This window comes from Bactrocera neohumeralis, chromosome 3, assembly GCF_024586455.1.
Source record: "Bactrocera neohumeralis isolate Rockhampton chromosome 3, APGP_CSIRO_Bneo_wtdbg2-racon-allhic-juicebox.fasta_v2, whole genome shotgun sequence".
Taxonomy (NCBI): Eukaryota; Metazoa; Arthropoda; class Insecta; order Diptera; family Tephritidae; genus Bactrocera; species Bactrocera neohumeralis.
In genome coordinates, this window is record NC_065920.1 from 35,077,037 (window position 1) to 35,092,573 (window position 15,537).

A 15,537-nucleotide genomic window follows, 5' to 3' on the forward strand; every position below is an offset into this window, starting at 1 on the left:
CACAAATTAATGCGAATTAAGAAGACCAGTATTACAAATTGTAAACAATTTTTTTTACAATTTTCATGAAGTCTTTTCTAGTCTTTTTCTAGTGTCACTGTCATTGGAACATGCTCATGTCCAGTTATAGGATTTTGTTTTGTATGAAAATACTAATGTAAACGTTGTGTTCGTGACATTTGCCCAGTTATAAGGACGGTCCGTAAGTGGGAATTTCACTGTACTCGAAATCAAACACTGTGGGTTCCTAGTGAGTGGACTGCAATAATAAGGTGTGTTCGAATCAAACCCAAGCATCACCACAATCCACGAAAATTGTTCGGATCAGAGCAACATAGAATATACATATATACTTAGCTGTCATACAAACTGGCCGTTAATTCAACATGAAAGTTATTTATATCAAACAACGTGGCCAGAAAGAACTAGCAAAACTTTTTCCGTGAAATGGCACCGTAGACTGTTTATCTATACAGAATTAGGTATACATATATATATAACTGCTATAAAAATGAATTAGTATAAGTATGCTTCGGTGCAGACGAAGTCAACGTTTTTCCTTGTTTTCTGATAACAAAAAGAGCCATTAAAAAACAGAAATCAAAATATTGGATAACAACAAAACTCACGGGGTCCATATGCATTACTTGTGAGATATTTTCTAAAACCTCATTCGTATCAATTCATAAAAGTAAGCTTAAGCTTTGGCGTTTATATCTAAAACTCATTCGTATCAATTCATAAAAGTAAGCTTAAGCTTTGGCGTTTATATCAGTATCAGTTATGAACTTGAGCTCATTTCCTCAATGCACAACTGAGTCTGCGTTTGAGCTCGCTTTTTATCATAAAACCATATCCGCACGGGTTTTTCAAGGTCATCATAGTTTATTAATAATACGGCGTAATAACTTTGATCAATATGAAATCGGCCGTTTTCAAACTTAACGTCTACAGCCCATGGACTTGTACTTACTATATCATTTCGTTATTACGATGTTAATATCTTTGTGCAACGATTGGTATGCTGGTATAAGAAGTAATAAAAGAAAGCAGACAGATCGCTTAGTATAGACAAACTCAATGTGACAGCGCGTGTTTTGAAAGACGAATGAATTGTTTGGTGATATAAGTATATGGAGGGGAACACCTAAACTGTATTTCAATTCGGCGCATATTTATTTAACATTTTCTAAACACTTTTCATATCGTTTGCCGCCTTTGTTTACATCTTTATTCGTAGGAAACAAGCAAAAAGCGAAGCCTAATAAACAATAGTACGAAGACAAACGAATTCGCCGCGACAATTAAAAGCAATTCGATCGTAGAATACAGAAAACGTCACATCGCATTTGGTGATACATACAAAATTCGTATCAAATACATATGTACATGCGTATTTAAAATTTTCTCGCCATTCAGGTTTGTTTTGAATAAAAATAGATAAAAGGTTTTGCGAAATTCAATTCTATTTGTGGTGTCAACATTTTTAAGAATTTGTAATAAAATTGAAAGTTGTGAATAAAAGTTTCTAAATTCTTGAGTCTCTACAAATACCTAAGTACATACATATGTATGTATGTATGTACATATACATTACTGCTTCATGACTTTAATTAGAACTGTGTTTTATGGGTGAATATTGTACCGTTTCCTTAACTCGCTCTATTTAACTTCGATTCCTTATTATTCAAATAGATATGTACATTAAATTTTTGAGAGTACATACTTATGTTGATAGCTCAATGAAGTAATATAATCCTAAGTATATTATGCTATTTCATTTGTACAAGGCAATGTTCGCTACACCTTATGTTGTTGGTAAACCGAAGTTAGCTTAGTAAGTATTAGTGGGCCGTATACAATTGTTGAAAACTATAATTAAAACTAATTCCTATGTTAATTTCTAAAATTCTTACTCCGAAAATTGTATTTAAAAATTTAAAAAAAGTTATAGAGCAATATAATAAATATTTTATATCACTAAGGACTCAGTGTGAAAAATCAGTGTAAAGGTGTGTAAAAAGTTGCTCTATTGAAAATTAGAAAAGCACAGTTAACTTCCTTTTATTTACGTACAGATAGTGATTTATAACTCTAATACAAACAAAGACATTCGAGTTACAGCCATCACTTCTTCTTCTTAATTGGCGTAGACAACGCTTACGCGATTATAGCCGAGTTAACAACAGCGCGCCAGTCGTTTCTCCTTTTCGCTACGTGGCGCCAATTGGATATTCCAAGCGAAGCCAGGTCCTTCTCCACTTGGTCCTTCCAACGGAGTGGAGGTCTTCCTCTTCCTCTGCTTCCTCCGGCGGGTACTGCGTCGAATACTTTCAGAGCTGGAGTGTTTTCGTCCATCCGGACAACATGACCTAGCCAGCGTAGCCGCTGTCTTTTAATTCGCTGAACTATGTCAATGTCGTCGTATATCTCGTACAGCTCATCGTTCCATCGAATGCGGTATTCGCCGTGGCTAATGCGCAAAGGACCATAAATCTTTCGCAGAACTTTTCTCTCGAAAACTCGCAACGTCGAGTCATCCGTTGTTGACATCGTCCAAGCCTCTGCACCATATAGCAGGACGGGAATTATGAGCGACTTATACCAAATGTTTGTCGAGAGAGGACTTTGCTTCTCAATTGCCTACTCAGTCCGAAGTAACACCTGTTGGCAAGAGTTATTCTGCGTTGGATTTCTGGGCTGACATTGTTGGTGGTGTTTACGCTGGTTCCAAGATAGACGAAATTATCTACAACTTCGAAGTTATGACTGTCAACAGTGACGTGAGTGAGTGAGTGAGTTTGTTTGATGACAGAAGATATTTCGTCTTGCCCTCGTTCACTGCCAGACCCATTTTTTTTTGTTTCCTTGTCCAGCCTGGAGAAAGCAGAACTAACGGCGCGGGTGTTGAGGCCGATGATATCAATCTCATCGGCATACGCCAGCTGCTGTACAGCCATCACTAGTTCATAAAAAATTCAATAATAACGGATGAGTGTCAGTGGGGCTTTATTTTCTTAATAAACTTGAACAATAAAATCTATTCCATGAATATACATATTACATATTTAAATTAATTATTAATGCCAAAATGTAACTTATAAATTAAATAATTATATTATACACTAGTGATCAAATAATGTTTCTCATACCATATTTCTGGGAATAAAAATTATTAGCAAATTTGTTTGTAAAAAACTAATTTCAATAAAAAACAATTGTCAATGACATACCGAAAATGATTATTCGTTCAGCATGGCGTATGATTTATGTACTTTGAAGTTGATGTAAAAATATGTACGAATAATTTGGATAAAAAACTTAGCAGAAATTATTCTAAAATGGGAAATATATTTAAAAATTTAGTCCGTTTGCCATTTGCGAGATTTAATTCTTAACCCGTATTATATTGCCTGATTCCCAGTTCAGAAGTATCGGTTTAATTCGAAAGTATTTTCCGGTTACTTTAAAGACTTTTCATGTCTAACAGAGTAAAATAGTTTTTTCACCTAACGGTTGCTTGTATCAGCTAAACTAATTGAAATCCATATAGGTTTATATATATGTATATACATTTATTCACATATATATACATATGTACATATATGTATATGTTCAGGATGATGAGCCAAGTTGAAATTCGGATATCTGTCTGTCTGTCCGTTAAGTCGATAAAACGAATCCCAATAATAAGGGGCACCCTTGGTTTACATATTTTTAAAAAGTGGGACCTTCTAATAAATATACATATATACATATTATTATTGCAATTTTTAATCGCAAGTATCGGTCGATGTATGAGATATACATATGTATAGTTGAAATTCGGAGATACTAATTTTCTGATAATAATATACTTATGTACATATGTATATCGGCCAATATGTTAGTTACCTTAACTAAATTTAATAAGCGTGTTTTTTCTTAACAGCATATCTCTACGCATAAATCGGATAAAAACCTGTTGACGGTATGTGAGGTTCCATAATTAAACTCAAAGATCATACTATTCTGTTAGTAATATGTGACCTTATTAAGTTAATGGTTTAGCGGCGAACATGATTGGGGTTGGTCTATACCTTGCTCTAAACCTCATATCCCTAATATTACCCATTCCTATCTTCTGGTTGACGTTTTGCACATCAACTCAATATATTAAATTTAGCTTCTACGGTTAAATTCATGTCAGATATAAGTATCTCATTTCGGGTGGTTTTAATAGAAAAGCCAATTGCTAATTAATTTGCTACATATATGATAATAAACTAATAATTTATAGTTATTATTATTATATTAGAAAATAAATATTTTCTGACGAATTCTGAAAATTCCACTAATTTATTATTTTTTTAAATAAAAGAAAATAAAATTTTCAAAACTGGTTTTGAGGGTAAGTTTCTGAATGCACCTAATGGGGTCTATACATATACATACAAGGTGCATTCCAAAGTAAACAGGACTTTTTGAATCTAGCGCCCCCTGGTGGCGCCATCTATATGTCGACTGGTGCGTTAGAATCTGCTATCTTTATCGATTGTTCAGTGAGAATTTCATGACATTTCATTGATTGGAAGTGAAGTTATTGCGTTTTAAGTGTCAGTATGTTTGTGTTAACGGTGCGAAAATGAGCTTCGAACAAAGAGCCAACATTAAATTTTGTTTTAAAATTGGTAAAACTTTTACCAAAACGTTTCAATTGATGAAACAAGTGTATGGCGATGATTGCATATCCCGTAGCAGAGTGCACGAGTGGTTTCAACGTTTTCAAAGTGGTCATGAGGACATAAATGACGATCAACATGTGCGCCAATCAAAATCGTGATCACCGGAAATTACATCGAAACTGTGCGTGAATTCATCAATTCATCAACCGATTATTTGACCAGAAATCACATTTTAACCATTAATCACTCCCCGTATTCACCTGATATGGCACTTCCTTCCTTTTCGGAAAACTGCATTTGCCTATGAAAGGAAAGCGTTATGCAGACGTAGAGGCCATTTGAAAGGCTTGCACCGGCATACTGGCGGCCATACCGGCCAACGAGCTAAAACACTCGTTCGACATACTTTTGGACCGTGCAAACAGCTGTATTGAAGCTTAAGGAGACTATTTTGAATAAAATAAATTGATTTTGCCGAAAAAGCCATTTGTTCTGATTTTTTTTAAAGTCCTGTGTACTTTTGAACGCACCTTGTATGTATGTATGTATATTAATCAAATTGTTCATATACCCAATTCATTTATATGTACGTATGCTGAAGTTTTTGTAAATAACATTGGCGCTGGACGTGCTTCGTTACGTACAAAGTGAAGTAACAAAAAAATTTTATTGTAGCATCAAATTCATTTATTCAAACAAAAAATATTTTGTAGCACCAAAAGATGTCATTTGAAATGTCGAATTGTATTGTTGAACATGACTCAAAAAGAGCTACGAAGTTTGAGATGTCCAATGTATGAGAACATACTATAATCAGTCTGACTGTTGTAATTAAAAGCATAATTTCCGCCAAAACAGGACGACGTATTCGTGATCGCCGTGCAAGATTCAGTACAAGTTTCGGGTCAACAGCTTTATTTCGTGCCGTTCGACTGATTTTGTGCAAACTTCACATAAACTATCTACTAAATAGTCGGAACAAAGCCTAAAGATTTGGTTTGGTTAGGTGAGCCCGTTCTGAAGTTATAAAATTACAACGAAAAGTGGCATTACTTTTTAATAATACATACATATGTATATACTATATACTTATGCATATTTAACATTTTATAAAAGTTTATTCGAACACATGTATGTATGTACACTTACCTGCATGTGCTTAGTTATTCCTTTAAATGGCCTCACACCCCATGCACATGTATATACATACATATGTACATATGTATGTATCTATTAACCAATTATTTTTTATTGCATGAAAATAATTGCGTTGTTTTGGAATTCGTTTCTATTAAAACTCAGCTGTTGATTTTATATATGTACATATCTCCATATGCTTTCTGTGCCTTTCCAAAGTGGGTAAATTTGCGCTTCGATATATTATATACATACATACGTATTTCTGAGCATACTCATACTGTTTTTATATGTACATATGTATGTGTAATGACATATGCGCATTATATGATTCGTCGGCCCGGCAGTACTCAGTGAGTCACATGTATTTCTCTTTAACATAAACAACAACTACAGCAACAGCAATAACCTGAAAATTCAGCTGAATGGCAATAAATTTAGCCCCAAGAGCGCCAAGCGAATGAAATGTTTAAACAAACACACAGATATATGAAATACTCATAGTCGCTTCAACCTTCATTGCATATGTGTGTAAAAAGCTAATGCAGTCCGAGGCACAGGGTTGCAATTGACATAAGCGAAATGAAATTGTTTTGTTGTGCAAATGAAAAGTGTATTTATTATAACGAGCATTGAAAGGGCTTATACTAAAATAGTACTATATTTATAGGCTTGTTTAATTTCAAGCGGAAAACTTGAGCATAACATTTTAAAATATACTCCATGTACATGCAGAATTTATTCTGAAATTATTGAGAAATGTCCGAACTTTTGCTGTAAGCCCCACAAATCCATGTTATTTCTGCGTCACATTTATGCTTGACATTCTCTCTTTCAAGACGATTCACCAATTTCTCCTCAGAGAGCGAGTTGTCAACAAATTTTAGCTTTGCGAAACGAAAAGCAAGAGAAAAAAGAAACAAACTAAAAACGGTCAAACGAACGAACAACCTTTATACATATTTTTGTTTTGTATACTCCGTTCGTGAGTAAATTCTTGCTGGCGCAATGCAACACTGAATTAACTTAGCACGACCAGCCAGTCAGCCATTCTCTAACGTCAGACAGCAGCAGCAGTTCCGATGCCTTGTCGTAGTATGCGTTGAAATTAGTGTATGGAAGCAGTTGATGAAGTGAAACGTCTGTGCGAGTGAATCTCTTTCGTATCGATTTAGTGTCAAAAGTAAAGAAAACAAGGGGAAATCGAATTTAAAATTATACAAAATATTTAAAATGTACGATCCCAGAAACTATTTTCCAAAAAACTACCATTCCACTGGAATTGGTTTAGTGAATTTAGCCGCACTTGGCTATAATAAAAATGAACAAAGTGCTAGTGAAACACCAAAAACGGGTCTATATCCGGCGCTGCCATATCCAACTGCACCGCCAGATCCAAACGCAGTACGCTTAAGCTATGGCATGCCAACACCACCAACGCAAATGCCTGGAATTCAAAGTTCAGCACCATATCCACCATCATCTGCTGTGCCATATCCCCCACGACAATCGCTGTATCCGACCTTGGGACCGCAACCTTCACAAAATGTGCCTTACCCGACTGGCATGCCACAACCGTATGCACCATACCCAACGGCGCCATATCCAACTGCGTATCCATCGGCGGCGGCGCCAGCGCTGCCCTATCCAATGATGCCAACTGGCATGCCATTGCCTTACAGTGTGCCACCACCTACATCACCTTCCAGTCTCTATCCGACGATACCTACACTACCAGATGGTGCAATGCCAACATATGGTGGTGGTGGTGGTTGTATTGTAAGTGAATCAGCGAATGAGAAACTACCATCACCAGATGAGGAGCCCTCTGTAGGTGTACCGGAGATACCCTTCTCCGCTGTAAAAGTACCTGAAAGCGAGAATATGTTCTGGATGAAAGAGAAGACAAGTGAATTGCGCGGACGAGATGATTCACATGTGCCATATGATACGCTACGTAGCAGTTGCTTAGACAATGGCACATTTTTTGAAGATCCAGATTTTCCAGCGAATAATGACTCACTTATGTTTTCACGCCGCCCTGATCGTTACATTGAATGGCTGCGTCCGCACGAAATTGCCGATGATCCACAGTTCTTTGTTGATGGTTACTCGCGTTTCGATGTGCAACAAGGTGAATTGGGCGACTGTTGGCTGCTGGCAGCTGCAGCGAATTTGACCTCGGATCCAAACTTGTTCTTCCGTGTGGTGCCGCCAGATCAAAGCTTTGAAGAAAACTACGCTGGTATATTCCATTTTTGCTTCTGGCAGTATGGAAAATGGGTGGAAGTGGTGGTTGATGATCGATTGCCAACATACCGTGGAGAACTGATATATATGCACTCCACAGAGCGCAATGAATTCTGGAGCGCTTTATTAGAAAAAGCTTATGCTAAATTACATGGTTCCTATGAGGCGCTTAAAGGCGGTACCACATGCGAAGCTATGGAAGATTTCACCGGTGGCGTTACTGAATGGTATGATTTGAAGGAGGCGCCACCAAATCTATTCAACATACTCATTAAAGCCATGAATCGCAACTCTTTGATGGGTTGCTCATTGGAACCAGATCCAAATGTATTTGAGGCAGAAACTCCACAAGGACTTATACGTGGTCATGCCTATTCAATATCCCGGGTGTGCATGATCGATATACATACCCCAAACCGTCAAGGTAAATTGCCGATGATACGTATGCGCAATCCGTGGGGAAATGATGCCGAATGGAATGGACCTTTCAGTGATAACTCTGCAGAATGGCGTTACATACCTGATTCACAGAAAGAAGAGTTGGGACTCACTTTCGACGCAGACGGCGAATTTTGGATGCCTTTCCAAGAGTTTCTTAATAATTTCGATCGCGTAGAGATTTGTAATTTGTCACCGGACTCGTTGACCGAAGAGCAGGAAGATAGTGGCAAGAGAAAATGGGAAATGAAAATGTTTGAAGGTGAATGGGCAGCTGGTGTTACAGCTGGCGGTTGCCGCAATTTTCTAGAAACTTTCTGGCATAACCCGCAATATGTGATCACACTGACCGATCCTGATGAAGATGACGATGATGGCAAATGTACAGTCATTGTTGCATTGATGCAGAAAAATCGCCGTTCAAAACGCAATCGTGGTATGGAATGTCTAACAATCGGTTTTGCGATTTATCACTTAACCGATCGCGACATGGAGACACGGCCACAGGGTCTAAATTTCTTCAAATATCGCGCTTCTGTGGCACGTTCACCACATTTCATTAATACACGCGAAGTATGTGCGCGCTTTAAATTGCCGCCTGGCAATTATCTAATTGTGCCCTCGACCTTTGATCCCAACGAAGAGGGTGAATACATTATACGTGTGTTCTCCGAGACCGCAAACGTCATGGATGAGAACGATGATTCAGTGGGCTATTGTGAGGTGGATGATCGTATTAAACCAAATATACCGCCACCTAAAGAAGAGGATCCACAACGTGAGAACTTACGTCGCCTCTTCAAGAGTATTGCTGGCAGCGACATGGAAGTGGATTGGATGGAACTTAAACGCATACTCGATCATTCACTGCGAGACGTAATGATCGATGGCAACACATTTTCGAAAGACGCTTGCCGTTCAATGGTTGCTATGATGGACAAAGACCAATCGGGTAATTTGGGTTTCGAAGAATTTGAATCGCTACTCACCGACATTGCCAAATGGAAAGCGGTATTTAAATTCTACGATCGCGATCACAATGGTGAAATAGAAAGTTTCCAATTGCGTGACGCACTCAATTCGGCTGGTTACCGCCTGAATAATCGAGTGTTGAATGCGTTGGGACGTCGTTACACGTCACGCGAGGGGAAAATCAGCTTTGATGACTTTTTGATGTGCGCCGTGAAGACAAAGACCTACATCGATATATTCCGCGAGCGCGACACGGATGAATTAAATCGGGCGACATTTAGTATGGATGAATGGCTCGAACGCACCGCTTACTCATAAGCTCGCTAATATATGTATGTATATCGGGCTTGCTGCCAAATTGAAACCGGTGCCACTGCTGCTGTTACTATTCTGCTTCAGCCGTTATAGAAGCTATGCCGGCTTACCGGTCGCATACAAATTGCAGTTATAAACAGTGTTACCTACTTATCTCTACAAATGTCATAATTATATTAATATAGTATATATAAATATATAATTTTTTGTATTTCATCAATTAACACGAAATATGAATAATGAAAAGGAAAGGAAACGAAACAAGTCACGAAAATGGAATGGAACAAAAACAAGTATTCAATGCTTATACATACAATTATACACAAATGTACAACACATATAAAACTATCTACAAAGCGAGTGCAAATTTTAAGACTTTAAGCAACAACTTCGAAGATGAACGTTAGTATAATAAATAAAACCAGTTTTCTTATACATACCTACACACTATGTACTTATACATATGACTACAAAAATACATATGTATGTAATGAACGAGTTTAATTGTGCTTCTTTGGATGCAGTATGTTGGGTATTTTTCATTGTTATTTTAAACTTTTCCAACTACGTACCTACATACTTACATACATATGTATATGTAGTATATAAGCATATACATATGTAAAAAGATGTAACCATCATACCTTTTAAATCATTTGGATTAAGTCTGCGTTCTTCAAAGAATATCAGCTGTTATACAACAAAAAACTCGTTGCATGAAATTTTATTTGTATACATTTTCTTAATAACTTTTAATACATACATATATACCCATTTACACCGGTACTCCGCTATCAGCTGTCTAGCGACAACATCAGTCATTGTTCATTGTTGGCAAATACACTTCTCGGCGAGTTTTAAGTATTTGTAGCACTCCCTTGTAAACTCCGCCTGTATACACCTACGCGTGTGGGGTATGACTTGTTGAGTCGGCAGCGCAATTATTTTTGCTGTTTACTTCTCGGTTTGTTTGGGTTTTGCAATTTCGTTAGTGCAAATTTTTCGTGTCGGCCGGTGCCTAGTACTGCGAGTACAAAGCAGGCCGACAATGTGGATGGGTTTTCGTGCTTAGCTGGCTGCAATAATGACGTTGCCTTATATACATATGTACATATATGTATATACATATATAAATACATACAGTAACTAACACAAAGCTCACTATATACATTGTATGTATGTATATAAATACATAAACTAAGTGTACAGGTTGTTATTGCTTAGTTGTCACTTGGCATAAGAGTAGTTGATGCATGCTAATAGCAATTTAATCTGGCAATTAATTTTCTTTCATAAAGTCAAAAGTATGGAATAAACAAACCGTACTCATTTTATATGATAAGAATTCTATTCGCTTTCCAGTGCATGTTGCTCAGTTCCTGCGTTCAAATAAACATTGGTTCGTATATACATACTTATGTATGTATGCATATGGCTTATTTGACGTTTTATTAACTTAGATACCGGCTTCTGTTTTTGTGGGTGCTTTAACGGAAGCAATCAATTTCTTTTTTCACTTCACTTTATTTATTGTTTTTATTGTTTCGTACGTTTTGTGTTTATAATTTCAAATGTACACAAAGAAATCTGTTTAAGAATTTCCAGCGTCGATAAAGCAATAATGTAATATTTGCAAATAAACAATGGAGGGTTCAGAAACACTTTTTGAGGCTTTGTGGATTTTGATTTGATTTTCAAATGACTTTTGGTTTGTATACTTTTAGGAATATTGCCAGATCTTCCTGTAGGTGGGTGTTTCCGTAAAAAATATCAATCACATAATCGACGAAATCTTGTTAGTCGAATTGAAACTGAAAAAACAATCCTTGTGCTATTTTTATAAGAAACTGTTAATTTATTTTGAAGCAAATTTGCTGTAAAATTATGAATCATTGCCAATATTTATTTTATAAATTAGTAAAGAGAGTAATTAGGCCGAGAGAGCAAGCAAATATTGATTTTTAGTCACTCATTTCCTGCTTAATTTAATTGTTTTGCCAAATTTGCGAAAGAAGATAGGTAAAGCATATACAAAAATGGAATTGTCAAGATTTCAAAAAGTATGTCAATTAACACTGCCGTTTACCGACCACATCCTTTCACTTCTTATTCGATACATTTTTCGAAAAATTGCCACTTCCTACTTTGGAGTAACACACATTTGGTTTTCTGGAAAGTAGCATTGATGACTAATATTTGTGCGGCATTTTCATTCGAATATCTTGACTGCATGTTAGTTTTTCAGATAAATCATTATTTAAGTTGTAGACTTCAGGCAGCATTAGATCTCAGGACAAATCACTTGGTGGACACAGGTTTAACGCACTTATGCAAAACTATGGGTATATAGTACAACATACGATCAGCGTCATGAATTTCAATACTCGGTTAACCTTTTTTCGATATCTCTAAGCTAAAAACGAAGTGAAGTACGAGCATCACCTGCTGCTTGCTTTGTTATAAACATAGGACAAATATAACCGACTTCATAATTGGCAAATAAATATGTATGTAGCAGAAATAGCTAATTAGTTACTCATGACTATGTATGTATGTACATACAGTATAGTAGAAAAGTGGCGCACACACTTCAATCCACATGACAGAAAGCGCTAGCTTGGACCCACGCAGCATATTGCTTTGAAACTTAAAAATCTTTTATATTATACACTTAATAGCATTGTTATTAGGACGCAGTACACTTTTTATTCAATTATGTCATGTGGGGGAGTTTATGGCAAATTGTTAAGAGACCTTCGGGTAAAATGGTTTCACTGGCATCCCTTTGACTGAATTACCACGTGTATTGAGGTGAAACCCATTAATACTCAATTTATTTTATATCAAGTCGCAGAGATGAGTTCACGAGTATGTACTTATATACAATGTGCAAATAAGCCTGCCTTGAAATTGCATGACTTCAGTAGTGCTTTCTTACTTCCAGCTAACTATGCATATACATACATATGTATGTATATACATATGTACATGGGTAGAAATGACTGTGTGTACGATTACAGTATTTATCTGTGGCTTTGGAGCAAAATTTAGCGGTTTTGCTTTAGACTCGTTTAGAGTTTCCTCACTGCCATTGTGCGGCTAAATGCAGTATACACACTTCAGCGACCACAAAATATGTTGCAACTGGGAAATGTACAAATGTACAAATATAGAGATTTAAAGGCATTTATGTACGTACGTACATAACACACACAACCGAAAAATACATATGTATGTATATGGATTGTATGTTCAACATTAGACTTTCACTTTCTTTCAGCCGTACCGCGCGGTTACGCTTATCAAGTGCAGACGTTCATATTTTTAAGCTTTCTCTTTTCCTCCTTAAAATACTTTTTATTTACATACATACATTTTACAAATTTCTTAACTCTTTCTTGTGGTTACTGGCGCTCTGTCTGTATGTATTTTATTTATATATTAATTATTTACGTAAAATATACTAGCTTAGAAATACATAATATATTGCATGAGAGATTTATATACTCTTGTAACCGGTTGCTATAGAGTATTATAGTGTTGGTCACCTAACGTTTGTACGTATCAACTAAAACTAAGCGAGGTAGATATACTATATGTACATATGTATATACTATATGTATGATCAGAATGACGAGAACAGTTGAAAACCGGTTGACTGTTTGTCTGTCCGTGCAAGATGTAACTGGAGTAAAAATTGAGATACTTATGTTGATGAAACTTGGTATGTGGGTTCCATAGTACAAATAAAATCGAGTTCGTAGATGGGCGTAATCGGACCACTGCCACGCCCACAAATCGCCATTAACCGAAAACATCAGCACTAAATTTTTATACAAATTTGATACAGAGGAACGTAATAGCAAAGGTAAAATTTTTTTGAAAAAGTGGGCATGGCCACGCTCTCTAACAAGTATCTCCTAAACTACTTAAACTACAAAAAATTTGCTGAGTGTAAATCTTATAAGAACTTCTACCGACAGTGCGAAAATAGATGAACTCGGAGGATAGTCCCCATCACTCTCCATATAACGGTACTGTTAAAAACTACTAAAAGCGCGATAAATTAATAACTAAATACGCCAGCGGCTTTAAATTTTACCACCGAGATGGTATGGGAGAGCTTTATGGGAGCTGGTGTGAAAATTGGACGATGGGCGTGGGACCGCTCACTTTTTGATGAAATCCAATATCTCCGAACCCGACCATCCGATTTTTACCAAATTTAATACGTGACATTCCTCTTACGCTTTTGTGTCACAGTGTGAAAACTTCCCATACAGCACAATTTTAAATTCCACTTGATTCGTTCAGTTTCCAGTTCACAAATCAGGAAGCAATGAATATAACGAGATAAAATTTTGCTCTAATAATGTCTTTATTCTGTGCTACCTTATGACTGAAAATTTGTTAAATCCAATAAAAACTGTTAAAGCCCCTAGGTACCGAATATTTAGAACCCGGTACCAATAGTTGACTTTTGACCGAAAATGTCAGTCAATGTGCGATATACAGGGTTCGTAAGGAAAGTAATAGGACTGAGTCGATTTAAATGAATTTATTAAACCAATCGTTACAATTCTTTAAAAACTTTCAAAATACGTTCCTTCTGCGTCGCGATTTCTAAGCATTGAAGGCGTCACGGAGGCATTCTCAGCAATAGCCTTGAGAGTCGATGTGCATGCTGCTTAGATCCCCTTGGCGTCTCAAAATGCTTGCATTTCATCTGCCTTTTCAGGCAAGGAAACAAAAAAAGGTCTGGGGGGCCACATCTGGTTTGTAGGGCGGCTGCGGAAGCCTTGGGATGTCGGCCTTGGTTAGGTAGCTTCGGTGAAAGTTTTACCAATTAGGTAGCTGTTCACAAGAAAGGCGGTGTGAGCCGGGGTGTTGTCGTGGAGCAATTTCCAATCAGCTGCGATGTCTTGTCGGACCCGATTGATCCATCGTTTGAGTCTCTTGATGACTTTCACGGTTTGTCCAGGAGGAACAAATTTATGGTGGACGATGCCTTTGATGTCAAAAAAGACAGTGAGCATCGTTTTCACTTTGGATTTGCACATTCATCAGCGACCTCTTCCCGGCCACACCACTTCTTGCTATAGCAACAACTAGGTAAGCCTGCTGATAATTTCAAACGTCTCTGTCGCAGATTTACCGAGTTTCATACAGTATTTAATCGTGTACCTCTGCTCTAACGAGCGCCGCATTTTCGGCTTGCACCACTCACAGAAACACGTCCCGCGAAAATGTTTGTTCTGACTCTCCGGGAGCTCGAAGACAACTGACCAGCCGCTCGTTGGAAGCTAGGAACTCCCTCTTCCAAATCCATTCGGTGCGTGCACGCTCCGAAGTACAGTCGCGGCGGAAGAAAATCAGTCCTACTACTTTCCGGACAAACCCTGTAGATAACTGAAATTAAGGGCTAATACTTCTCTTATAATGGTATGTTCGTATGTCAAAAATGGGTTGAATCGGACCTATACCTCCCTTAGCCTCCATATAGTTAATATAAAGATTTTCGAATTTCCTGGTGACTTTGTACCGTACATATATATAGTCCAATATGTGAGTTATCCCAATGAAAATAAGAGAGCATGTTCTGCTCATGGCAGAGTATCTTTGTGCCTAAAATAGATACATTTGAGCGAAAACTTGGCTTAGCTCTTATACAAGGTGCGATCCAAAATAAACAAGACTTTTTGAATCTAGCGCCCCCTGGTGGCGCCATCTATATGTCGACTGATGCGTTAGAATCTGCTAT

General features: G+C 37.1%; 2 protein-coding genes and 1 long non-coding RNA gene across 6 annotated transcripts in view; 2 read left to right on the forward strand and 1 right to left on the reverse strand.

Moving 5' to 3' along the window:
• LOC126754039 (dual specificity protein kinase splA) overlaps window positions 1-15,537 on the forward strand; it is a 588,793-nt gene that overhangs the window by 535,621 nt on the left and 37,635 nt on the right. The gene's annotated exons all lie outside the window — the stretch shown is intronic.
• Window positions 1-15,537, reverse strand: part of LOC126754054 (uncharacterized) — a 155,289-nt gene that overhangs the window by 48,192 nt on the left and 91,560 nt on the right. The gene's annotated exons all lie outside the window — the stretch shown is intronic.
• LOC126754041 (calpain-B) lies at window positions 6,799-10,271 on the forward strand. Its single transcript, XM_050465904.1, has one exon. The coding sequence runs from the start codon at window positions 7,035-7,037 to the stop codon at window positions 9,777-9,779; it is 2,745 nt and encodes a 914-aa protein (XP_050321861.1). The 5' UTR covers window positions 6,799-7,034; the 3' UTR covers window positions 9,780-10,271.